The sequence below is a fragment of the Podarcis erhardii genome (assembly GCF_964252035.2).
Source record: "Podarcis erhardii genome assembly, chromosome: 15".
Classification (NCBI taxonomy): Eukaryota; Metazoa; Chordata; class Lepidosauria; order Squamata; family Lacertidae; genus Podarcis; species Podarcis erhardii.
Window position 1 is genome coordinate 23,925,012 of NC_138505.1, and position 26,591 is coordinate 23,951,602.

The 26,591-nt window shown below is 48.5% G+C and overlaps 1 protein-coding gene across 2 annotated transcripts; it reads left to right on the plus strand.

The window, feature by feature from the left end:
- Window positions 1–3,389: 3,389 nt before the first annotated feature.
- THOC5 (THO complex subunit 5) lies at window positions 3,390–26,591 on the plus strand. Of its 2 annotated transcripts, none has more exons than XM_081841858.1 (20): window positions 3,390–3,478; window positions 5,079–5,193; window positions 6,360–6,503; window positions 7,459–7,572; window positions 8,598–8,695; window positions 9,113–9,259; window positions 10,583–10,697; window positions 11,687–11,819; window positions 12,225–12,302; window positions 13,828–13,868; window positions 14,980–15,079; window positions 15,787–15,895; window positions 19,167–19,268; window positions 19,363–19,459; window positions 20,406–20,520; window positions 21,932–22,035; window positions 23,385–23,472; window positions 24,118–24,233; window positions 24,458–24,648; window positions 26,305–26,591. In XM_081841858.1, exons 2-20 carry the CDS (start codon window positions 5,098–5,100, stop codon window positions 26,366–26,368), a joined length of 2,052 nt encoding a protein of 683 aa, XP_081697984.1. In that variant the 5' UTR covers window positions 3,390–3,478; window positions 5,079–5,097; the 3' UTR covers window positions 26,369–26,591. The 2 variants fall into 2 exon arrangements, with proteins under 2 accessions (XP_081697984.1, XP_081697985.1); XM_081841859.1 differs by lacking the exon at window positions 3,390–3,478 and adding an exon at window positions 3,595–3,716.

The following is a 26,591-nucleotide window of genomic DNA, read 5'->3' on the forward strand; positions in this document are numbered from 1 at the left end:
GTGACTCCTGGCTCTCTGACCCTCGGACTCTTGGCTGACTCCTGGCTTCTGGACCCCCGTTCCTGCTCCCAGCCCTCCATCTTGCCCCCGTTCCTGACGTCCCGTGCCGGGACTTTGATCGCCTGTGACCAGTAGGAGAGTGACGGGGAAACTGCTTCTCACTCTCCTGCTCTCTGCAGCTGGGTCAGACGTGACCCGACGATGGAGCCGCTGCAGCCAGGTGTGCCTCGCCATGGCGGAGGAGGGCTGCTCTCTGCCGCCGGGTTAGAAGAGCTGCTGCCGCCAGGTGCGAATTGTGCCGCCCACTCGCCTGCCATTTTGTGTCACACACCCCTCAGTCATGAAACCCAGATCCCACTCACCACACCCCCCTTTCCTATGCCTCTGTCTGCATTTTCCATGATGACTGCTGAGGCTGATGGACGTTGGGACTCCAGCAACATCTGCAGCATCACAGGTTTCCCATCTGTTAAGTTGTGGGTGAACATATCAGGCACAACAATTCTTCAAACAGCTGTTGTTTATTCACAGGCCAGAACTGAACTGAACTGAACTGAAAGGTTCAGCCAGCTTGCTTATATAGAGCTCCACTAGAATGCAACAGTAACCATTTTCTGTAACTATCCAATCACTGAATGTCACTTTCGATCCCTTATTTGCATATGTGGACCTGAACTATCTGCAGTATCCCCCTGCTGGCCCAGGGTGAGAACTTCAGTACATAACACCATTCTTGCACTGTGGCAAAGGCTTGCAAATGAAAGGGGTGCCCACTTTAGTATTTTGTGCTGGGACTTTGCATACAGGGGCTGCTGAGCTTGCTGCAGTGTGTGTGTGTGTGTGTGTGTGCGCGTGCACGCAACCCCAGCCACCGTTTAAATTTGTTCACAGGCTTATATTTGTTATCCATACATATAAATTAACATGTGCTCACCTTGAGCTTCTTGGAGGGGAAAGGTGGGGTATAAAATGCAACCAAAAAAGAAATTACATGTTGTTGAACTTCAACTCCCAGCAGTGTTGTAAACAAAAATTGCCCTTTTCCTTTATGGGGTATCCAAGAGCCCATATAGAGTCCTTACATAGGTTCCCTATTGGTAGGAGAAAATAACAGAGGCCGACCAGAGAATATTGAGAAGCAAAGCAGCTAGTAAGCCTGATCTTTATTGATCTGTTGCAACAGGGTGCTCCCCTCACCCGCAGGAGAGAGGAGGAACCCAGAACAATGGAGCGCAAGGCCTTATAAAGACTTTTGAAATTGCCACCCTGTAGACCAAGACCACCCCCAGATACATCATACCTACATCACAGAAAAGGCGGTCTAAAACAGAAATTTGAATGTTGTTTCTCTCCTGTTGTTGTTTATCTCCTGTCTGGCAGGTTACTTGATTGGATTGCCTGGGGAGCCTGGCCAGTCTTTTGTAATGATAAATGCTTACCATATTTTTCGCTCTATAAGACGCTCCAGAACACAAGACGCACCTAGTTTTTGGAGGAGGAAAACAAGAAAAAAATATATTCTGAATCTCAGAAGCCAGAACAGCAAGAGGGATGGCTGCACAGTGAAAGCCGCAATCCCTCTTGCTGTTCTGGTTTCTGGGATAGCTGTGCAGTCTGCATTTGCTCCGTAAGACGCACAGACATTTCCCCTTACTTTTTAGGAGGGAAAAAGTGAGTCTTATAGAGCAAAAAATATGGTAGTTCCTGGGCCATGTCACAGGCTCACACCCTATTCAAACACAGACATACCCTTAAGACAGGATTTGTGAAGGAAAAGACAATGGGGAGGCTTTTCCATTTTCCTTTGACCTTGCAGAGAAAACATTTGGTCAGTTTGGGACAGTTTGGGAATCAAAATGGTTTCAGGTCGGTCTTCCTGTGCTGATCTATGTATGTGCTTGGTTGGTAAACTTATGAACACTACCATATATCTAAGACCTCAAAATTCCTATCACAGCAGCCAGTCTGGGCCAGTGCACTGTGATATGAGCACACATACACACATGCCTGGTGCCGGGGTGCCAACTTGAATAAAATATTGTGGGGGGCCAGGTAATCCCCGCCCTGTGTAATCAATCACATGATGCAGTGCACACACACCATTTGAATGGGAATGCCCATCAACTTTGTGGGGGCCTGGTCCCCTCAAATATTTTATTGTGGGGGCCAAAGCTCCCACAGGAGTTGGTCCCTATCCAGCAGGGCTGGATTTAGGTTTGATGAGGCCTTAAGCTACTGAAGGTAATGGGGCTCTTTATATGTCCAGCTGTCCTTTGTCAACAACAAATTGTCGCTGTTTTTTGTGTTGAACATATGCTATATGCAAAACAAAACAAATTCCTTCCAGTAGCACCTTAAAGACCAACTAAGTCAGTTCTTGGTATGAGCTTTCGTGTGCATGCACACTCGTATCTGAAGAAGTGTGCATGCACACGAAAGCTCATACCAAGAACTGACTTAGTTGGTCTTTAAGGTGCTACTGGAAGGAATTTGTTTTGTTTTGACTATGGCAGACCAACACAGCTACCTATCTGTAACTGGAAATATGCTATATGGTAATTTATGGATCTAATATGTATCAGAAGCCATTTGCACATAACTGTCCATGCAGAATGTAGGCCCCCTATACAGTGGTACCTTGGGTTAAGTACTTAATTTGTTCCAGAGGTCTGTGCTTAACCTGAAACTGTTCTTAACCTGAAGCACCACTTTAGCTAATGGGGACTCCTGCTGCCGCCACGCTGCCGGAGCCCGATTTCTGTTCTTATCCTGAAGCAAAGTTCTTAACCTGAAGCACTATTTCTGGGTTAGCGGAGTGTGTAACCTGAAGCGTATGTAACCTGAGGTGTATGTAACCTGAGGTACCACTGTATATAGAAATGAGCAAACCAGTGATATTCTAGGGAGCAGGCTGGCAGGCGGGGCCCATTACTCACATCATAGGAGCCTACACAACACAAAACACTGCTGCTGTTATGTAGCTTTTATTTTATTTGCTTTTTATCTTATATTTTGGAAATGTACATCCATGTTTTTTGTCCTTTAAATTTTTGGGGGGCCACCAAGAGAGTGGGGCCCTAAGCTACAGCTTGTTTAGCTTATAAGCAAATGCGGCAGCGAGGTGGTAAGATTGTTATATAAGGCAGAGAAACTTCAATCTATAATAGCAATGCTTATTATTAAATAATTATACAACAGGAAAAATATAAACGTAAAATAAAAAAATTATTATTTTTCAAGAAGCTGGGGGAGAGGAGAGGAAAAGCGGGGATGGAGAAAATACAGCAGAAGAAGCTGCTCCCTCCTTTCCTGTAAGCATCCGCGAGGCGCCACTAGGGGGCGGAAGAGAGAGGGGGGAAAAAAACCCCTGTGCCGACGCTCTAGTCGTTTCGCCGGCGACCGGCTTGCTTTGCCCGCGCTTCCGGTTAGGTGCTTCCGGTTGGGCTCTGAGGCATTGTGGAAGAAGGAGGATCAATTGGTGAGAGCCGGATGGCGGCGGCGGGGGGGGGGGGGGACGCGTGACCGTCGGTTCACGGCTTCCTTCTTTCTTCCCTTCTGCCCTCTGAGGTTGCCCCTGCTAGTACCCCTTCCTCTCCAAAATCAGATTAGGAGGCGGGGAGGGCGAGGAGAACTCGGGGGGGGGGCTTTTAGCCCCGGGAGGTATTCGTTCTCTGGGCAAGGGCTCAGCCTCTTGGTACTGGTCGCGGCTGCTGCAGGTGAGAGCCCCTCTGAGCATGTGCAGACATCTTCCCAAGGGCTCCTAAGCATTATTCTCTTACAGTGAAGAAGAATGGGGAGGGAAGAGGGTCATTTCAGTGGTACCTCGGGTTACAGACGCTTCAGGTTACAGACTCCGCTAACCCAGAAATAGCACCTCAGGTTAAGAACTTTACTTCAGGATGAGAACAGAAATCGCGCAGCGGCAGCGAGACGCCCTATTGGCTAAAGTGGTGCTTCAGGTTAAGAACAGACCTCCAGAACGAATTAAGTTCTTAATCTGAGGTACCACTGGATTATTGTTGTCAATTGCCGTTATTTAGTGTATATAAGGGACGCAGGTGGCGCTGTGGGTTAAACCACAGAGCCTAGGACTTGCCGATCAGATAGTCAGCGGTTCGAATCCCCGCGATGGGGTGAGCTCCCGTTGCTCGGTCCCAGCTCCTGCCAACCTAGCAGTAAGAAAGCACATCTAAGTGCAAGTAGATAAATAGGTACCACTCTGGCGGGAAGGTAAACGGCGTTTCCGTGCGCTGCTCTGGTTTGCCAGAAGCGGCTTAGTCATGCTGGCCACATGACCTGAAAGCTGTATGCCGGCTCCCTCGGCCAATAAAGTGAGATGAGCGCTGCAACCCCAGAGTCGTCCGTGACTGGACTTAATGGTCAGGGGTCCCTTTACCTATCCCGCTTGTCTCCCAAGCTGTAGGGGTTCAAGTCGGCTAACAACATTAAAAAAACAAAAAAAAAACCATTATGAAATACAAATTAATTGTATTTTCAGAGTTGCCATTGTGGTTGAAAGGTAATGAGGCCTGGGACCCCTCTTGACTTCTGGGTTTTGTTTTATTGATCAAATTTCTTTATCCTCCCTTCCTCCTAAAGGAGCCCAAAGAGTTAAGTGCAACATAGGGTGTTTATTGTATACAAAAAAAAAAACAAAAGCTTTGAATTTGGTACATGTAGCAACTGGGATAAAAAGTCCCACTTTAGATGGCTTGTTGGGTGAGGAAAGTCTTCAGTAGGTGCCAAAAAGAAAACAAGGGAGGCATCAGGGGTGGGGATTTGAAAGGGTAGGGACCACCATGCTGAAGACCCCATTCCTACATTATATGGTGTTGGATCTCCTGTTATGATGTTATATGCAGAATGACCTTTCTTGCAGTCACCTTTCTTTCAGCATATTTTTATGTCCAGGGGTAAATCTGAATGGTTCTGGGTGATTTAAAATAATAAAGGAATCGTCCTTCGGTAGTCACAGGCACACTTTCCGCATTGCCTTGGAGAATTGATATAAAAGTAGATTTTACTTGAGTCTGTGTAAGATTAACTGATCCCTCTGCCCCCTTTTCATGGGTTTTCAGATTCTCATGTTTTAAGAAAATGTCATCAGACTCCAGTAAGAAACGGAAGCCGAAGGTCATCCGGACAGATGGAGGCCCATCGGAAGGCAAGAGGGGCAGGCCAGACACTGATCAGGTAGTTTCATTGTAACAGAGTTACTTGTGGGCTTCTTAGATGCTGTTTTGAAAACCAGAGCAGTTTGGAGGTATGTCTGTAAAAGACACTCTAGACTAACACTTGGGGTTACTGTATTTTAACTGCAAGGTTTTGACTAGTAACTGATTATTTCCTGGTGAACTCAAAGTGTGGCCATTTACTGTAAAGTGTGTCAGGAAAAGGGGGAGGGGGTCTCAGAGCAAGCCTGCCCAATTTGTGACCCACAGAGCCTTAACACAGTCCACCAACCATGCATGGGAATCTGCCTGGGGTTCAGTCAAGCCCCCTGGTTTTGCTGCCTGCCCAAATGGGCAGATGTTTCCAGACATAGAAAATTATATCTTCACCAAATTCCATTCTCGGAGTGTAGCAGGCTTGTGTGCTGCAGGTTTTTGGGCATAATTTAACATTTTTTACTGCTTCAAAATTAATATACAGTGGTGCCTCGCAAGACGAAAAGAATCCGTTCCGCGAGTCTCTTCGTCTAGCGGTTTTTTCGTCTTGCGAAGCAAGTCCATTAGCGGATTAGCGCTATTAGCGGCTTTTAGCGGATAAGCGGCTTAGCGGCTTAGAAAAAGGGGGGGAAGGGGGAAAAAGTCGGAAAAACTCGCAAGACATTTTCGTCTTGCGAAGCAAGCCCATAGGGAAATTCGTCTTGCGAAGCGCCTCCAAAACGGAAAAACCCTTTCGTCTAGCGGGTTTTTCGTCTTGCGAGGCATTCGTCTTGCGGGGCACCACTGTAACTCCCAAGTACCATCTGAAGGAGCCTTTTAGTGACTAGGATGCTGCGATGCCCCTAGTGTAGCACTGCCTCTCCTGTCTTTGAAAACAGATTCTCAGAGGGGGGGCTGAGAAATTCTTAGCCGGTGTTCTCACGTGGAGCTTTCGCTCTTAGGCTGTGGAAGCTGTACTTAAACTTACTTTCTCCTTGAGCTTTAATGCGGCATGGTCTCAGAAACAAGATAAACTGGAAGGGTGATGATGGAGTTTGCAGTGCCAGGATCATTTTTGCCTACCTTTATATTCTGCTTTCAAGAGTGACCAGAGACGCTACAGAGAGCCCTTTGTATAATATGCCATCGCTTCCCTTCTGAAGAGGAGAGAACTTCCAAGAGTCTAGCTTCCCTCTCTGTTTCCGTTTGCAGGATGCCAAATATTACAGCGAAGAGGCTGAGATGGACCTGCGGGACCCCAACAAAGATTATGAACTTTACAAAGAGACCTGCCAGGACCTCCAGAGGCTTATGGCGGAAATCCAGGAGCTGAAGAGCAAAGGCAACAAAGACAGTGTAAGGCAGGGGTGGGGAACCATATGTGCCCCCCCCCGACCTATCTGTGTGGCCCTTGGACTCTCCCCAACCACGCACACACTCCACTAGCCTTGCTTCAGGTGTATTTGCCTGGCTGGGATGTCTCCTTCAACTCTGAAATTGACTTTTGTGTGCCTGTATGGAAGGTAGAGAGAGGAGTGTCTGAGTGTGAGCAGCAAAAAGCTTAATGTACAAGGGTAAAACTACATTAGCCACCCCACTCACATTCGCCTGTAACCCTGCCAACTATGGGCATGTGGCCCTGGGAAGGGAATCCAACCATCTGGCTAAAAATATTTTTCCCACCGCTGTCAATGCATTAATGTGACCGGGGGCTGGGGGATGTAGATAAACCCTAGCAAAATTTAGATATTTGAAAGAGGAAAGGATAAGCCTGGCAGATTTAGGGGGCAAGGGAGTTAGGTACACAATTGGGTCCTGGGCTGTAGTCTGAAGGCACATGAGACATCCACCTTGCTGAAGCTAGGCAGGTCTGGGGCAGTGCCTAGATGGATGAAGACCGGGGAAACCTCACAGAAACCACCTTGGGTTCCATGATGGTATAAGGAAGGCAGGATATACAGTGGTGCCCCGCAAGACGAATGCCTCGCAAGACGAAAAACCCGCTAGACGAAAGGGTTTTCCGTTTTGGAGGCGCTTCGCAAAACGAATTTCCTATGGGCTTGCTTCGCAAGACGAAAATGTCTTGCGAGTTTTTCCGACTTTTTCCCACTCCCCCCCCCTTTTTCTAAGCCGCTAAAAGCCGCTAATAGCGCTCATCCGCTAAGCCGTCAATGGGCTTGCTTCGCAAGACGAAAAAACCGCTAGACGAAGAGACTCGCGGAACGGATTCTTTTCGTCTTGCGAGGCACCACTGTAAAGGTAAGGACCGTCCTAATCGGCTTCCTCTTTCCCCCCTCTCTCTGCCTTTCAGGCTTCCGAGATTGAGGAGCGTCGCATCCAGAGCTGTGTCCACTTCATGACCCTGAAGAAACTCAACCGTTTGGCTCACATCCGGTTAAAGAAGGGAAGGGATCAAACCCACGAGGTACGGTTGAGTCCAGAGAACCAGGGAAGGGTTACAGGATCTTGGATGGTCGGATCATTAGATGCAGCAGCACCGAAGCTTGCTCCACATCTTGAAACCCTCTCCCTCATTGGACACGTACTCTCATACAAGGCAGTTCTAGGGAAGATTTTTCAGACCCACCTTATTTTTGTGATTGTCAGTTGTTTTAAATTGTTTTGAATATTGTGTTTTAATGTTGCAACCCACTCTTGGACTTGAGGGTGAATGGCGGGGAATTGATGATGATGATGATGATGATGATACAGCCTATACGTTACAAGATAGTAAATTTTTAGATTTTTTTCATCACCCCACCCTTTCACTCCTACTTGTGCGTTGGGCTGAACATTCAAATCCAAGTGAGAAGGAGAGAGATAGGAGAATACCCATTATTTTGGACTGATGGAGCTAACATATTTTCTTTATAAAGAAGAGAGATTGTATTGGTATTGATACGCAATACTGTTTTCTGACAACATGGCTTTCTGTGTTTTCTTAAAACACACTTCCCCATGGGGTAAAACGAAATTTGATGTTTTATATGCTTTGCATATGTAAATCAGGGGTGGGGGACATCAGACTCGGGGCCAAATGTAGCCCTTCAGGACTCTCCCCAGGCCACGTACCCTCCTGAACTTTGCCTCTCCCAGACCTTACTTCCCTCCCCTGAGTGATGGGATGGAATGTGTCTTCAAACTCTGATCATGCCTCTTGTATGCCAGGATGGAGGACTGAGAAAGGTGTGTTGAGTATGTGTATAGAAACCAGCCTACTATACAAAATAAAATTTGCATTTGTTGCTCCGCCCACTTTTGTCTCTGGCCCTGCCCACCACTGGCAGGTGGCCTCTGGAAGGTTGCCCACATGAGCATGTGGATCTCAGTTCAGTTTCACTAACTTGCCACTTTTTTGAGATCGCATCATTAGCCGTGTGTCTCAGTCGCACCAACTTGATTTTTCACTTCCTTGCCTTGTAATGATTTCACTCTGTGCTCTGTTAACAGGCAAAGCAGAAAGTGGATGCTTATCACCTGCAGCTCCAAAATCTGCTGTACGAAGTCATGCACCTGCAGAAGGAGATCACAAAATGCCTGGAATTTAAGTAAGCAGCTTAAAAAATAGGATGTGAATGGAGGGTGGAGAAGCCCCCAAAAGTTAGCTAGTAGACTAATGTGGCTTCAAGCCTTGTGTCAATTTTGTTTTGTTCCCCTCAAGTACTGTTGGCCATCCTTTTTATAAAAAATGCAGCCTCCAAATTCTTCCAGTATTTCATTATTACAAGCCTGGCCATTTGAAAGAAGAAAAAAAGCGCTTTTTAGAAGTTTGAACTGTAAGTTAGCCTTATCTAGTTGGTCTGCACAACTTTGATAAGCCCATTCCAAGGCCCAACTTGAGAGCTGTCACTGAACTGCAGCTAGCTCAGTCTTGCGGTCCTTGGGCTACACGTGACCTTGGATACAGAGGAAGGTTCCTCCCTCGCCCCCACTTACTTATCTTTCTCTTGGTCCCCTTCCTTCAGGTCCAAGCATGAGGAGATTGAGCTGGTGAGCGTGGAGGAGTTTTACAAGGAGGCCCCTGCAGAAATCAGCAAGCCGGAGATTACGCTCGCCGATCCCCACCAGCAGACGCTCTCCCGCCTCGACTGGGAGCTGGAGCAGCGCAAGCGGTGAGTAGGATAGCCCAGCAGCTGCTAGGTGGCCTTGAGCAAGCTTACGGTTCTCCTCCCTTTCCTTCCACTCTGCAGTATCGGTCCTTCTAATAGTGAACTCAGGCAGTGAGAGCCAACAGGGATTGCAGCCAGAACGGGGCTAATGAAAGCAAGAAGCAAATAATAATAATAATAATAATAATAATAATAATAATAATAATAATAATAATTTATTTGTTTATACCCCGCCCATCTGCCCAGGTTTCCCCAGTCACTCTGGGCAGCTCACAGCAGAATAATAATAAAGTGATAAAACATCAAACATTAAAAACTTCCCTAAACAGGGCTGCCTTCAGATGTCTCCTAAAAGTCAGATAATTGTTTCTTTCCTTGACATCTGATGGGAGGGCATTCCACCACTACCAAGAAGGCTCTTCCTGGTTCCCTGTAACCTCACTTCTCGGAGGGAGGGAACAGCCAGAAGGCCCTCGGAGCTGGACATCGGTGTCCGGGCTGAACAATGGGGGTGGAGATGCTTCTTCAGGTATACTGGGCCAAGGCCGTTTAGGACTTTAAAGGTCAGCACCAACATTTTGAATTGTGCTCGAAAATGTACTGGGAGCCAGTGAAGATCCTTTAGGACCAGTGTTATATGGTCTCGGCAGCCACTCCTGGTCACCCGTCTAGCTGCCGCATTATGGATTAGTTGTAGTTTCCGGGTCACCTTCAAAGGTAGCCCCACGTAGAGCGCATGGCAGTAGTCCAAGCAGGAGATAACCAGAGCATGCACCACTCTGGCAAGACAGTCTGTGATGTTGGCATGCTTGCAGGGGCAGGGGAACCTGCATTTTAAAGACTGCCAGAAAATGAACAGACCTGGAAATCTAGAAGAGTGGTCCCATAGTGTTCCAAGTTTAGAAATATTACGAGAGGAGGACTTGAGGAAGAAGGGCTGAAATGTCAGTGGTAGAGCTTCTTCTCTGCATGCAGATGATCCTAGGGTCAGTTCCACAGCATGTCCAGGTAGGGCTGTGAGAGCTGTTTGCATGAAACCCTGGAGCGCCCCCTGCCAGATGGATAATTTCAGCTTGTTTTGATAGTTCGAGCACCCTGAATGCGGAAGGCCCCAGATTCAGTCCTCCAGGTAGAGATCCCATCCTGAAATTCTGGAAGCCACTGCCAGTCAGTGTAGACAATACTGAACTAGATGGACCATTGATCTGAGTCACTATAAGGCAGCTTTCTGTGTTCCCAGACTTTGTGTGTGCCCCCCTTTCTGCCTCCTCTACTTTCTCTGGACACATTGTCGCTTGTTAGTAACTGTGAATCTCTTACGTGTAGGCTGGCAGAGAAGTACAAAGAAAGTCTGGCAAACAAAGAGAAGATCCTGAAAGAGATAGAAGTGAAGAAGGAGTACCTCAGTAACCTTCAGCCTCGGCTCAACAGCATCATGCAGGTATGCTGTGGGTCAGGCTTTTAAAAAGAATTTCTTTAGGAGTTCTCAGCAGGAGGTTAAGAAACCCACATACCCTGTTGGTGCAGCATGGGAGAGGCCTTCAATACAGAACCAAACCATTGATTAGAGAGCTGGTGCGGGATGTCGCTGGACTACATCTCCCATCATTCTCAGCTTATTGGCCATGCTTGGCTGGGGGGTTGGGAGTCCTGCAGCCTCTGGAGGGCCACAGATTCCCATTCCTGCTGCAGAGAAAGAAAACCTGAATATATATGAGCGGTTTTCAGTAAGAACAGATTCTGGGTAGAACTTTTATCACAAGCCCCACTGACACTGTCAGAGACCGTTGCCTTTCCCTCTCCTTCAGTATGCTGGTTATTTTACTACTACTGCAATTACTATTATTATTTATAACAGGGTTGGCTAAGCTGCAGGCCTCCTGAGGTTGTTGGAGTGGGTGGGGCCAAAGCAAAAATGGGTGGGGCAACATGTGTAATTTCCCCCCTTTGTACATAAGCTCATATTCTGCACATTCTCACCCACATCCCGCTCCGTCCTCCATCCAGGCAAAAAGAGGCGTGATCAGAGTTCAAGGACACAGCCCAGCCAGGCCAAAAATACTTGAGGAGGGTTCAAGACAAGGGCCCATGAGGGGTGCGGACTGGGAAAGAGTCCCAAGGCCCAGATAGAGTCCTGGAGGAGGGGTGCCCTGAACCTGCAGTTCCCAACTCCTAGGATAAAAGAACTAGAGCAGCTTCAAGAGGTGTCAGGGGCTACATCAAATGAGACGGGGGGCGCATGCTGCCCCTGGTTGACAGGTTCCTGCCCCTTGTGCTTCAAAACATAATATACCTAATAATGAAAGGGCACGTACTGACAACGTAGCGTAGTAAAAACAGCATCTTTGGGGGCATTTTGGTGCCAACCTGTTCTCAAACCACAGAATTATAACCCCCATTTTTTCCCCTGTCGGTCCTCTTTCCTACCAGGCATCGCTCCCTGTCCAGGAGTACCTTTCCATGCCTTTTGACCAGGTTCACAAGCAGTATGAGACGGCCAGGCATCTCCCGCCACCCCTCTATGTGCTCTTTGTCCAAGCCAGTGCCTACGGCCAGGCCTGTGGTAAGTTACTATTTCAAGGTAGCTGAGCTTTGAAGGGGAGCAGAGGTGTCAAATTTCACAGCTCCTTGCAGAAAGCATGACATTATCTGAAGACTGTCACCTCGGTGTGTCGTTCCCCCCCCCCCTTAATCTGATCCCTGGCTCCCCTGAGTCTGCAGGGTTGGGGAATAATGAGAAACACACACAGAGAGAGAGAGAGAGAGAGAGAGAGAGAGAGAGAGAGGGAGAGGGAGAGGGAGAGGGAGAGGAGAGGGAGAGAGAGAGAGAGAGAGAGAGAGAGAGCGCACAGCTGCCCAAAACCTGATGAAGCATCTGCATTTGTGAACCTTGTTGCTTCTGAGCTTTACGGAGTTTGTGGGAGTCATCTTTGGGGAAGTGTGGCTAATGACACCATCTCCTTCACAGACAAGAAGCTGGCTGTGGCTATCGAAGGCAACGTGGAGGAAGCCAAAGCTCTCTGCAAACCTCCAGAGGACTCTCAGGGTGAGTGAGGGTCCATAAGCTGCCTTCACTTGCTGTGAATGGCTCTTCAGATGAGCATGTCCTTTGCTTCCATAAGGTTCCAGGTTCAGGAGCTCCAGCAAAAGGATTCCCACTTACCTGGGCTGGGAAATGTCCTGGAGAGCAGCAGCCAGTTGGCATAGACCAGCCTTCTTTGGCTTGGCACACTCCAGGACTACCACTCCTGGCATCCCCATTTGCCATGCTGGCTGGATCTGACAGAAGTTGTTCTGCCCCAGACTGGTGCCCTCCAAAAGTTGCTAGTCTGCAACTCCCATCAACCCCCTCCAGCATCGCCTGAGGATCAAGGCTGACGGGGAGTCATAGTTTGACAAGGGCCGCAAAATATGGGTGGCCCACTGGCAGCTTGCATGTTAAAACTCAGCTCAAAGCTAACCAAAACTGTTAGACTTGTAAAGAGGAAATTAGGATATTCTGTCCTGCAGTGTTAACGTGTCTATGCTGGACGTTGTATGGGGTGCCCTGGCTGCAGTTGGATAAACATGCTCCATAACTGGGGAGGCATTGCTGCTTCATTGTTGGAGCATAAGAGAAACCCTGGTTCTGGTCAAAGACCCACCTAGTCCAACATCCTGTCTTCACAGTAGCCAAACAGCTGCCCCTGCACAAAGCTCACATAGTGGACCTATGTGGAGCAACTGGTATTCAGAGGCATACCGTATTTTTCGCTCCATAAGACGCACCTAGTTTTTAGAGGAGGAAAACAAGAAAAAAAATATTCTGAACAAAACAGTGGATGTATGATTTTTGTGGTTCATGCTGTGGCCACAGACATGTGATTTGACAGTGAGTTTGGGGTAGCCCAATGCAAAAATCCTGAGGATCCATGTGGATCCGTGCTTTGTAACCACGTTTTTGCATCTTATGGAGCAAAAAATATGGTACTTCCTCTGCTGGCAGAGGTGAAAAATAGCCATCATGGTTTGTGGCCATCGACAGCCTCTTTCTCCGTGCATTTATTATTCTTATTAAATTTCTATATGACCCTTCATCTGAAGGTCATGGTGGTTTACAATATAAAAAACCGCAAAAATGCATGCTGTAGTAACAAACAAAGGACACAGATTGTTTAATCAGCCAAAGGCCTCGGAGAAGAGGAATGTTTTGCCTGGCGCCTAAAGATATGTAACAATAGGGCCAGGCAAGCCTCCCTGGGGAGAGCATTCTATAATATGAGAGCCACCACAGAAAAGGCCCATTCTCGTGTGCCGCCCCCTGGGCCTCTCGTGGAGGAGGCACATGAAGGAGGACCTCGGGTGATGATTGCAGGGTCTGTGTTGGTTCATAAGGGGAGAGGCAATCCTTTCTTTTAAAGCCATCCAAGTTGGCCACCATCACTAAAGGATCTGTTGCACTTGTGTCCTACTTGTTTGCTTTCCACAGGCATCTGTGGAAAACAGAATGCTGTGAGAACAGAATGCTAGGTTAAATAGGTCTTTATCCTGATGCAGCCAGGCTCTTAACAGTCCTTTATTTGGATTCACAGATGATGAGAGTGACTCGGATGCTGAGGAGGAGCAGACCACGGTAAGAGCTCCACCTTCCCACTGCGCTATAAAATTGCAGGGAGGGGAGGGATGTTGCGGGGAGGTGTCTCATTCTGCCTTGAAACTGGTATGCCGTGTGCCATTAGACCTGTTCTTTCACGTCTAATGTGCCTTGTCATTCACCCGCCCCTCCCCCATTAAAAATAATAAGTGAAGGGCCTTTCCTGTGTGCCATTCCCATGTAACGAAGTGAGGAGAAACAGACATACTGGGACTTGGTGATGCACTTACAAACAGACCATCTCCTTCGGTCATCTGCATTATCATTTCCTTTTGGCTCTCCCTGGCCCTCACTTGGGAGGGGCTGCAGGAAGGGGCATAGCTCAGTGGTAGAGCATCTCAGTGGTGGAGCATCTGACTTGCATACAGAAGGTCGCTAATTTAATTCCCGGAATCTCCAGGTAGGGGCGTGAGAGAGCCCTACCTTAAACTGCAGACAACCACCGCCAGTCCATGTAGGTGATAATGAGCTAGATCAGGGGTCAGCAACCTTTTTCAGAGGTGGGCCGGTCCACCGTCCCTCAGACCATGGGGTGGGCTGGACTATATTTTTTTTGGGGGGGGGGGAATGAACAAATTCCTATGCCCCACAAATAGCCCAGAGATGAATTTTAAATAAAAGCACACATTCTGCTCATGTAAAAACATGCTGATTCCCGGACCATCCGCAGGCCTGATTGGGAAGGCGATTGGGCCACATCTGGCCCCTGGGCCTTAGGTTGCCTATCCCTGAGCTAGATAGACCCGATGGTCTGACTCTGTATGAGGCGACTTCCTTTGTTCCTCGTGAGCACTTCCTTTCCTCCATGGTGTTGGATTTAGAATTTTGAAATGGGGCTTATTCAGAATGGGGCAACAGCCCCTTCGAAAGGAAAATGGAAATATTGGGGGGTACCAATGACTGCGCTTGTGCCTCCCTGCTGCCCATCTCACACTTGCACTTCAAAGCACAAGGGCAGGAGAGGTAGCAGCAGCCCAGAGTGCAACAGGTGTGGTTCAAAGCCACAGCAAACAAAATGCAGACTTGCAGGGGAAGCTCGTTGGGAGAGAGGAGGCAGGAATGTGTTGTGATTCTCCCTTCCCCACTCTAGAAGCGTCGCCGCCCAACCTTAGGGGTGCAGCTGGATGACAAGCGGAAGGAAATGCTCAAGAGGCACCCACTGTCCGTCACCGTCGACCTGAAATGCAAAGGTACGTGAGAGAGCAAAGCGGATCATTTGTTGGTGCCCCTAAACTGGGGATCTTTCCCTTCTCTGGAAGTTAGGGATGCATGAATATTTCAATTTCCGTATCAGTTAGTTGTTCATTTTTCCGGTCTTAGGGTGGTCTCCGACATCTCCTCAGCAGCTTGCGATTTTTTGATCACACACAACACACTTTCACCAAACAATTGTAATTGTTTTCCTGTGCCTTTCTCCTAATATTCAAGCAACTTTGCCTCAGAGGAAGTTTTGCATGTTACTTTCACTAAAACATGGCTTTTTAATACACGCTTTCCTCCCATGCATTTTTGTACACATTTCTTTGGTTGGAGAACGGCAAGCAAGGAGTGTTTTCGGAGTTCAAGGACATATTTACAGCCAGGCAAAAGAACGCTCAAGGAGGGTATGAAGTAGGGCCAGGGAGGGGCATTGCATGTGGAGAGGGCTTAGGAGAGGGAGACCTCGAGGGCTAGATAGGTAGAGAGTCCTGGTGAGCCATATTCAGCCCGCAAGCCTGAGGTATTATAGCTAGCGAGTTCCAACAGGTAAGGGAGCAGTTCACTGACCCCCATCCTCTCACAGTGGTTCAAACACAAATGGAAGTTGTTGCTCTCTCCTTTCTCTCTCTGCACCTTCCCTGCTCGACAAATTGCCTTCTCCCTTCCTAAACCCCTGGCATTGGCTGTGTCATTGCAGATGGCAGCCTCCTCCTCCTCACCTTCTACTATCTGATGAACCTCAACGTCATGACGACGAAAGCCAAGGTGACGGCAGCTGCGGAGGTGTCCATGCCCATCAGTGCTGGGTGAGCTTCGCAGGGGGGGGCGAGGGGACAGGCTGTCGCTGATGGATCCCAGGTGCCAAGGGTAGGATCAGCTGGGAAATTATTTCATGGGGTGTTGGCAAGCTGTTGTGGCTGCTATTGTGGCTCCTGGCAGAATTCTACTTTGCCCGCTGGGTGGTGTTTTTTAACCCCCGAAGAAAAAGGAGAGATTCCAGTGCAGTCTTTCTGAGATGTGGAAAGTTTGTGAGTGTTTTCTGCATACCCTCTTCCTGCAGCACCTGGCAAAGAGGTACCTCATTTTGGGACTTGAGAAGCAATGTTAACCTGACTTAGGTTGCTGGTCCATCTTGATCAGGGGTGGGCAGACATTCGGCAATTTGGATCTACTAGAACCCCAAGTTCTGCCAACCAGAGCCAGGTAGAAAAGGTGGCTGTGTTCTCCCTTCACTGTTGGGGGCAGTATGCTGGGGATCACTACACAGCTCCTACCTGCGGGGTTCCCAGAAGAGGCATCTGGTTGGCCACTGTGAGAACAGGAGCCCCTTTGGCCGGATCAAGCAGCCAGTCACTTCCTGTGTTCTTTGCAGGACAGAGAACTTCTGAGCCTAGGGATTTGTTTTCCTTATGAGAACTGAACTAAGCCAACACAAAGGAAGATTGCAAAGCCTTTGCAAATCTCTCCCTCACTTTACTTTTAAGTCCCCAGACCTTAAAGGGAGGGAGGGACAAAAGCTTTTGCAAGTCTCCTTCCCCTTCCAGATTGGGTCAAAACTATGGAACTCGCTGCCACAGGAGGCAGCGATGACCACCAACCTAGATGTCTTTAAAACCAGATTAGGCAAATTCATGGAGGAGAGGGCTATCCATGGCAACCATCCACATTGGCCGTGTTCTGCCTCCTCCCTTAAAGGCATAATTGCTTCTGTTGGAAACCACAGGAGGGGAGAGTGCTCTTGCGCTTCGAATCCTGTTTGCAGGTTTCCCACAGGTATCTGGTGGGCCACTGTGAGAACAGCAGACTCTTATGTACTTATGGGATTTTGACATGGTGTGGGCTGCGCCCACCTGTCACATTTGGCCCCGCGTGGCAGATACGACTTTGGCCTGTGGAGCGAAAAGGGTGGAGCACCCCTGCTCTGTGCTCACTATATAGGTTACAGTGCAGAAGAATCAACAGACTCACATCTCTTGCTCTACGCAGGCAAAACCATTTGTTAACCTTGGGTCTTGTTAAATTGTCCACTTAACTGTACAGAAGGCAGCACCTTGAAACAAGCAGGCACAGTTGCTGTCCTGCATTTGGAGTCAGTTAGCATACACAAGTGCGAATTTTAACGGTGCCACAAATATGAAGAATTATTCTGGAGTAACAGAGAACAGGATTTGTCAGCTGCTGTTCTCAGATACTGAAGATCTGAGTCTTCTGATCTGTGTAAGGGAGCGGTGGGCCTCCCATTAAACCATGATCAGCCAGAACCTCAGGCCTAAAAATTCCCCAGCCTGAACTTTCCCATCTAACTGGGCAGAATTTGGCTTTCTGCCTTACACTGCAATACGTTGTTTGGGGCAGTGCAAAAGATGGGCACTGCCATCGAGTTGCACCAGGGGGCGTTGTGGGCACACAAGTTTGCAGAGTCACTTGCATGTCGCTTGTAGTCGTTGCAGTTATATATCCCCTCTCGGGCCTCGTTTGCCCCTAAAGAGCAGAGAGACTTTAGCGGAAGAGACAAGATCTGTCTCTGATCTCTTAATTTATCTTGGCAGCGAGACAGGGAGGAGCCTGATGAGAGAGGAGCATTCCTATGGGTCAGATAGCAGGGAAAAAACCAACAAACGGACCTATGTGTCTCTGGTGCTCTGTTGAGTTGGCGAGGATAAATTAGGGGCTGATCGCATCTCGTCTCCCTGTCTCATTTAATTACTCTCTAGCAGACTAATCGCTTCCTCTCCCTGTGCATGGTCGCTGAGTCTCTCTCTCTGCTGAGACTGCTTCCTCCTATTCCTCTCCCTTCCCTCTTCTGCTCTGTGAGTTACCTTGCCTCAGGGAGTGGAGCTTTTAATCCCTTTGGAGTTGTGTGTGTTGGGGTGTGCGTGGAAATCTGGCTTGGAAGCACAGCTGCCAAAATAGGCTTGGGAAAAGCAACTTGCTCTTTCCCCTGCAGTAGCCTGCTTCACACGTGTCTAACATTAACTTTAGTTAAAGCTGAGACGTTCGGCAGAATATCACTTAAACCTTTGTTTATTGCACGCACACACACTCCCAATTAAGGCAGTTTTAACAGTGGAAAAAGAGGAGGTGATGTTGGGGGGGTGTATATGTGCCAGTGCAATTATTCATCCTTGGACACTTCTGCTGTTAATTCCCGGTGGCAGCCTTCAGTAACCTGACTTCCTGCTTGGCTAACTACCCTGATTCTTAAAGTCGCTGATAAGTATGAATGCTATGATCCGATTGTGCTCCTGCCTAAACACAGGGTCCTCGGTCGCCCTCATTATCTGTGTTTGATGTGACTTTTCAGTCTAATCTGCTGCTGATCAGAGAACCCGTTTACTTCTGTCGGCAGCATTTGAGAGAAAGGGTGGGAGCTGTGGGGGCTGCCTGCATTCAACTCTAAAAGGGGAGGGGAAGATTTATATGATCTGAAGAGAATGCAGAGTATGCCTGCATACAACTCTAGAGTCATCACTGCAAGATGACAGTCTGTGGCCCATTTAGAAAGGGGGACAGCGCAGACGACAGGAATGGATGCAAAATGGAGTTTCAAAAGATCTGAGTGACATCAGAATGTTCCAGTGGGTGAGGGGAGGAGAACACAGACACACACAACAGAGGTCCCTGCAGATCTCCTGTGGAATTCCCATGGCAACGCAGCAGAAGTAAACAGAATCTTAGAGTCGTTCATACGGGGAGATTTTTCTTTGGCAGATCTGACTTAGATAGAAATGAAACACAGTCGCACAAGAGCCCATCTAGTCCAGCATCCTGTTCTCACAGTGGCCTCCCCCTCCTGTGGTTCCCAGAACCTGGTATTCAGAAGTATTGCTGCCTCCGACCATGGAGGCAGAGCCTACTCATAGTGGTTAGTAGTGATCAATACCCTTGCCCCTCTTCCTTGAATTTGCCCAATCCTCTTTTAACACCACCTAAGGTTGGCGGCTGTTGCTTCCTCCAGCGGGAGCAAGTTCCGTGGTTCAACTCTGCTGTGTGAAGAATGACTTTTTCCTATCTTTGCTGGATCTTCCAACAAAGAAGATCCTGAATTTCACATCGCTTGTTCCTATTTCTTTCTAGAGACTTGCTGTGCCCCGACACCCTCCTGAGCTGCCTGTATCCTGGAGATCACGGAAAGAGGACTCCAAACCCCGCCAACCAGTTCCAGTTTGATAAAGTCGGGTAAGCTGGAAAGGACAGAGGTGCTTGCCTTGTAGGCCTCTCCTTCATGGCTTCTCACCTGCGCCCTCCCTCCTTCCCTCCCTGTGTCTTCCAGGATCGTGTCCCTGAGCGACTATGTTGCAGAACTGGGACACCCTTACATGTGGGTGCAGAAGTTGGGGGGCCTGCATTTCCCCAAGGATCAGCCCCAGGTAGGTGCAGAGTTGCCTTTGAACAATGGGGAAGACGCAGCCCAAATCTCGATAGGCAGCCTTTGCCGGCACTGCTGGACCAGGCTCTCCAAATTGCAAACGGAGCGAGCGTTTGCTTGCGGGCAGGTGAATGAAGATGCACTGAGGGAGGACATGGCTACTAGCTGTGATGGCCGCACTCTGCCTCTACAGCTGGAGGCAGTAATGTTTCCAAACACCAGTTGCTGGAAACTGCAAGGAGGGGAGAGAGCTGTTTTGCTCGGATCCTGCTTACAGGCTTCCTATTGGGCATCTGGTTGGCCACGGTGAGAGCAGGATTCATGGGCGTAGCCAGGATTTATTTGAGGTGGGTCAGGTTTTATGTTGGGGGGCAAAACTGAGTTATCTGAGATGCAATTGGTCAGTTAAGTATTTTTATTTATTTACTTGTTTTAGGGGGAGCAGCTGCACACCCCCGGCTATGCCCATGGCAGGGTGCCTGACTAGATGGGCCATTGGTCTGATCCAGCATGGCTCTTCTTATGGAAGTGTGTGTGTGTGTAAGTTTGTGCATGTTTAGGTGGTTCCAAACCATAAGAGCAGAGTCCCAGGGCAGTGGAAGGAGGACTCAGCAAGTATCCTTAGGATAGCTCAGCTGATTAGAACATGGTGCTGATGACACCAAGGTTGCAGGTTCAGTCCCCATATGGGACAGGGATTGGGCTAGATGATCGCTTCTACGACTTTATCCACCATTCTCTCGTCTGTCAGCATAAGGACGAGTTTTAATGTTGTGCACAGAGGAATCTGGATGATATAGGGGCCTCGGCTCTTTTTATCTCGGATGAGGCTGTGCAAGGAAACAGGTTGCAGCTGCGAGAGAATCCAATCTGGTCAAGCCTGCCCAGTTTCCTGGCTCTTCAGTGGTGTGGAGGTAACACCACTTTTGCCTTTATCCCATTTGCAGAATCCTGTGATTGCCGATAACTCGCTGAGTGCTAGCCACATGGAGAGGACCATGAAATTGCTCAAGATGAGGCTGGAGTCTCGCCTTGCTCTACACAAGCAGTTTGCTTCCCTTGGTAAATCCCAGCTGCCCTGCTGCTTCCCCCAGTAGTGACACTCTGGATTCCACCAATCACACACACTCTGAGCATCAGATGCCCCCCACCCTCAGGCCTGGGACTCATTTCAGCCCCAACTTACAAAGTGAGGCGGAATGTTCCTTCATACAACAAACAAATAATCCCTGCACAAGAAAACCTAGCATGTCAGGAAGATGTAGCTAGAGTCCCATTTCCTCTGACACTGCTAGTTTTCTAGGTGCAGGGATTTTTATTTTGTATGGAGAATCACATCATGGGAACCCCCTACCTGTAATCTGAGGTGGCAGCCTCCCAGATGCAAATCTGCCACCTCCAGGCCTAACTACATCTAACTTAAAAAGCATTTTTGCTTGCTTAGAAGCAGCTAAATTGTTTCATTTATGATCAAGCAGCTGTGGGATCCCCATGACAATGGCATGGACAGTGGGGGAATTTTAAGTAATTATTATCCCCATGCCTGTTTCCTTGACAAAAATCACCCCCTGGAAGCTGCTGTAGTAGCTCCTTTGGGGGGAAAACATTAACAAAAGCTTTGAGAGGCAATTTTTGGCAGGGAGATTGTGTAGAGGGGGTTCATCCAGATTGCATCCCTTCTGCACATTCTCCCCACTGACTTTCTCCAAAATTGTTTTGAAGCTACACAGACAGCTTCATAGACTGTTAAAATATCCCACTGATCTTGACTTGAACATATAAATTAATATACACAGTTCCATGTGTCCAAATAGGTGTCCCGGGTGTGATTGACAATTATCAGCTATCCATTGAAACGTTGTCAGGACAATGGAATCTTCAGAGCACTGAGTGGCGAACACTGAACCTCTCTAAAGAAAAAGGTCTAAAAGTGGGTGGCTAGCCCAAGGTCCAGATCGGGCTCACCAAGTTACGGGAATTGACCGGCCAGTTCCCACAGTCCTATCTCCTTTGTGGGATCAGGCCACGATCTCCCTAACCCAGCATTCTTGGCAAGAGTCCTAGCAACCAACAGATATTCAGCGGCTCACTGGGAATTGGCCAAGGGATCCTGCAGTACATCTGCTTGTTATTGATTGAGACAATCTTGGTCAAACACTGCCTTTGCAGCTTCCAAGCACCTCTCTGTTTTTTCCACTTCCATCTCCAATAGAGCAAGCTTTGTGCTAATTTATCACTCATCAGCATGTTGGTCCTATCACCAGCTGTTACCTGTCAGAACTCTGTTGAGCCTTCAGAGGTTTAGAACCTTTTTGGCTTAACCATATATGACAGGAACCTAAAGCCACAATTGTCCAGCGGCCAGATTTGCCCTTCGAGCTACCACTTCTGAACATAACACGTTGACCTTGCTAGGGAAAGGGGACTTTCTTGGATCATATTTATGTTCTTTTTTTCCCATCTTGGACTTCAGAGCATGGCATTCTGCCGGTCTCTAGCGAGTGCCAGCATCTCTTTCCGGCAAAGATTGTGTCGCGGTTGGTGAAGTGGACAGCGCTCACGTATGAGGATTACCTGGTAAGTGGAGTCTTGTGAGAAAGAACTGGCCTGCTAAACCAGCCTCCCCCAATCTGGTGCCCGCCAGCTGTTCTGGACTGTCTGGGACTTGATGGGAAGCTGAGGCCAAAAACAGCTGTACTGGCTGGGGTGTAGTCCAAAACCATTGGGCAGGGAAAGGCTGCCCTGAAATACTTGATTTGAGCTGGGAGGGAGGGGATCAAAAAAGCCCATTTAATGTTGTTTGAATGCTACATCTGAGAATGCTTCCTGCTTTGCTTGAAAATCATATGTGTGCATGCTGCTTAAGAATAGCCATGTGGAGGGAGAGGCAATTACAGCTTTGCTCAGTTTGGTTGGTATTGTATCTATTACAGTGGTACCTCGGGTTACAGACGCTTCAGGTTACAGATGCTTCAGGTTACAGACTCTGCTAACCCAGAAATAGTACCTCAGGTTAAGAACTTTGCTTCAGGATGAGAACAGAAATCGTGCTCTGGCGGCATGGCAGCAGCAGGAGGCCCCATTAGCTAAAGTGGTGCTTCAGGTTAAGAACAGTTTCAGGTTAAGAACAGTTTCAGGTTAAGAACGGACCTCTGGAACGAATTAAGTACGTAACCAGAGGTACCACTGTATTGTTATCATTATGTCAGGGGCTGGACTGAGAGTAATGGTGGAGACCGCCCCCTGCTCCTGCAATTCCCAGAGAAGAGGGAGACAGTATAGGTTTACAACAGTGGTTTGCAGAAGGTCACAGTTCAGAGGTTGTAGAGGGGAGAAGCTGGGAATATTGGAAGAGGAGCAGGAAGAAGAAGCAGCACCAGGGGAGAGACAGCTGACAGACTCAGTGTCGTTAGAAAGCATTCCAGATCACCACCCCTCTCCCTGAACCCGGCAGGCATTGAGAGTAGGAGAACAGAAAGCTCAGAGGCAGAAAGCACAGATCAGCCAGTGTAGGGATGGCGTATAATAGCAGAGACAGATGGGGTGGGACTTTACTCGGAGCAACGCCATTATCCGAGAAACGGCATTTGTACGTCTCTCTCTGAATATTGAATAAAATACCTTGGTAAGAGCTTCTTGTCTTTCCATTACTGGCAGCCTGCCATAAGGGAGGGGGATCAGATTCCCTGAAGCCTGACATATTATTACTATTTTAATGAAGCAAAAAGTTTTTGGAAGTGGAATGCTTATTCTTGTTTTTCCATCTCACACCGCTGGCCTCAGCTGCCTGTTTTCTGCACTGTGTGTTGCTCTGAGCCGTCTGATCTATGCTTGTGTTGTAAAGAGACTCCATTGTGTGTGGATACACAGCGTCCCTATCTCTGTAGACCCAGCTCACTGCCCGCTTCTCCCTCTTCCCACTGCAGGAGCTGTCCTACACAAAAGATGTCGTCGAGGCCGGTTTGGCTGAGGACACACACCTGTACTACATGGCCCTGATAGAAAGAGGAACAGGTGGGTGATTCTCTTTCTCCTGTGTTTCCCCACCGCAAGCAGGCTTGAGAAGAAGGCATGGCTGTCAGCAGAGGTGTGGACCATAAGAGTCACAAGAGCACGAGACCCCTATCCCCTCCTGTGGTTTCTTGTAGCTGGTATTCAGAAACGTATTTGCCTCCAGCCGCAGGGGCAGAGCATATCCACAATGGCTGTGCTCTGTCTCCACGGTTGGAGGCAGTAATACTTCAGATTAACAGTTTCTGGAAGCCACTGTTTTCATTCTGGGGGCTGCATTCCCTTGTGTGCAGTTTTCCAGGGGCCGCTTGGTGATTGAGGCCAAGAGAACGACAAGTAAAGCTGTGGGTTACCTTTGTTCAGTGGCAAGGTTCATTGTGCATGCCTTCATTTTTTGGTGTTTACTCATAAACCAAGAGGGGCTAGAAATTTTGACCATTCCATGATGATGATGATTTATTATTTGTACCCCGCCCATCTGGCTGGGTTTCCCTGGCTACTCTGGGTTCCCTGGGTTCCCTGGCTTCCAACAAGGACCAAAAATACACTAAAATGTCACACATTAAAAACTTCCCTGAACTTACAGCCTTCAGATGTAATAATAATAATAATTATGATGACATCCATTCCCTTCCCTTCTGTGATTAGCCAAGCTGCAGGCAGCGGTGGTGCTGAACCCAGGCTACTCCTCCATGCCTCCCATCTTCAGCCTGTGCCTGAACTGGAAAGGGGAGAAGACCAACAGCAACGACGACAACATCCGGGTACGCTGCTGGGCCCAAACCCAGGGAAGAGGACTCTCAACCAGGGAGCCTATGGCCCACCAACTCCCATCAGACCCAGCTTGCATGGTCAATGATCAGGGATGATGGGAGTTCCATCTGGGGAGTCACAGGTTCCCCATCCCTGATATAGGACATGGCTGGGCAATTTCCAAGGGACCCCTTTTCAACTTCTCCTTCTCTCTCCCCTCTCTGGTTCTCTTCAGGCCATGGAGAGCGAGGTCTCTGTTTACTACAAAGAGCTGTATGGTCCCAAGCCAGGCTACCAGCTCCTGACCAACCAGCTGCAGCGCTTGTGCGTTGTCCTGGATGTCTACCTAGAGACGGAGACCCACGACAACAGTGTGGAGGGGCCCAAGGAGTTTCCGCAGGAGAAAATGTGTCTGCGCCTCGTCAGGTAAGGAGCAGGGCATGTGTGTGTCTCATTGTCTAGCTTCGGGAAATCTGCTTCCTCCGCCATGGCAGTAAATAAGAAGATCAAATGAAAGGAAGTCTTACCAGTTAGATTCTTTAATAATCACACTGAGAGAGAAAAGAACACGTCTCCTAGAAATGACGGTGCTCCCAATTAAGGCATACTCCCCCACTTCCGTCCCTATTAATCTACGTCACTCCTACGTCTTGTAATTTGAGCTCAAACCCTCTGCACTTTGTGTTCTAACACTCTCTAAGCTCTCCATGTATTTAGAGAAGGGCGGGGGGTGCATGCTGTCCAGAGACTGAATCTGTTAACTCTCTCCCCCCACCCCCAGTGTTTCTTCTCCTAGCTGTTCCCCATCCAGTATTTCCCAGCTTCTGCCTTCTGAACTATGCCCCTCTGCAAACCACTGTTCCAAATCTATATTGTCCTCCTGCTCCTGGGGAGATTCAGGATCAGGGGAAGGGGGTGACTCCCACCATTCTTCCTCAGTGCAGCCCTCCTCAGCACAGTCCCTGACACTTGTACTGTGGCACATCTGAAGCAGAGTAGCCAGAGCGGGGTGTGTGTGCGCACTTTCAGAAGATGCCCAGGTTCTGGCCAGTCTCCAGGTGAAAGAACCTCCATAGGTGCGAGTGAGCAACTTAATGCCTGAAACACTGGAGAGCTGCTGCCAGTCAGTGTAGACACTATTGAGGTAGATTGGAAGTTTGCATACAAGATGGCTTCATTGTGCACCTTATGCAGAAAGCTGTGGTTTTCTTTTAACTGGCTGTGACCTACATGGGGCTTTGCTTTTCTCTCGATCCCCTCCCCACCAATCAAAAATTTTGGCACACCTTGTTCCTGCTGTCTCTTCCTTCCCTTGCCGCCCTTTATCTTTTCCCGCCTTGTACAGCTATGAGCCTTACTTGGCACTTCTACTCATGCTTCTAGAGGGCTCATCTTGCCTCTTCCTATACCAGCGGGGAGGAAGAGTGAGCTCTATCTCTAGCAGGAAGCTGTTCATTCCCCTGGATTTTGGCACTTTCATCTCGTCTCCAGTGTCTTCTGGGAGCTGTCTCCCGTTTTTCATCTCCTGCCATGGCTCTTTCTGATTTTTGCACCCACAACGTTTGGTGGCATTGCGACTGGGGCTCTGCCTGCCTCCTCTCAAGCTCCTCTGTGCTTTAACAAAGGCAGTCAAAGGAGGAAGGAAGGGCATGCTGTGAGACAGCCAGAGGCCGCAGTATTTTTGTTTCTTTTCACGAAGGCAGAATTGTGCGTAAATCTGCTCCAATAGAAAGGAGAGTGTGGAGGTCAGGTATCTGTGGGCAGCCGGTGTGATCAGTGAATGTTGTGGAGTTTCCTGGTTCTGCACAGTTTCCTGATTCTGTACTGGTTGTTTGAAATGAGACGTTTATGAGGGCTCAGGCAATCCCTGAGGTACCCTGGACCTAAGTTGTTCAGGTAAAGTTCTTGATTATCTCCCTCTGTTACATCCAGCAGATCTCTACAAAGGTACTAGCGTGACTTTCTAAACAGCCCTTTCATCACGATCCTGATATAGGAGCCACAGATTTTTTGAAAGCATTTGATGATAAAGAGCTGTCCTGCAATAGCTGTTGATATTCAGGAATCTCTCTTCTTTCTTAGGGGCCCCAGTCGGATGAAGCCCTTCAAGTTCAACCATCCTCAGGGTTTCTTCAGCCATCGCTGACTCCTCTGCAGCTGGGATCCTCCCTCCAGGCAGCTCGATGCAAGGAGAAAGAGAGAAGAGGAGAATTGTTGCCCTCTGGGATTCTTGGTTGGCACAGTTCCAGCTTCATCCTGCCGACGACTTTCACCAGAGATTTCTGCCCACCTCTGGATTTATCCATTCCATTCTATCTGTAGCGGGGATCGTTTTAAAATATTAAATTGAGTGTGTGCTTTTACAAGTT

Coding starts and splice junctions, on each gene's coding strand:
- THOC5 (XM_081841858.1), top strand. CDS start 5,098: ATGTCATCAGACTCCAGTAAGAAACGGAAGCCGAAGGTCATCCGGACA. Junction 8,696..9,112: donor ACAAAATGCCTGGAATTTAA/GTAAGCAGCTTA, acceptor CCCTTCCTTCAG/GTCCAAGCATGAGGAGATTG. Junction 20,521..21,931: donor CAAGCAGTTTGCTTCCCTTG/GTAAATCCCAGC, acceptor CTTGGACTTCAG/AGCATGGCATTCTGCCGGTC.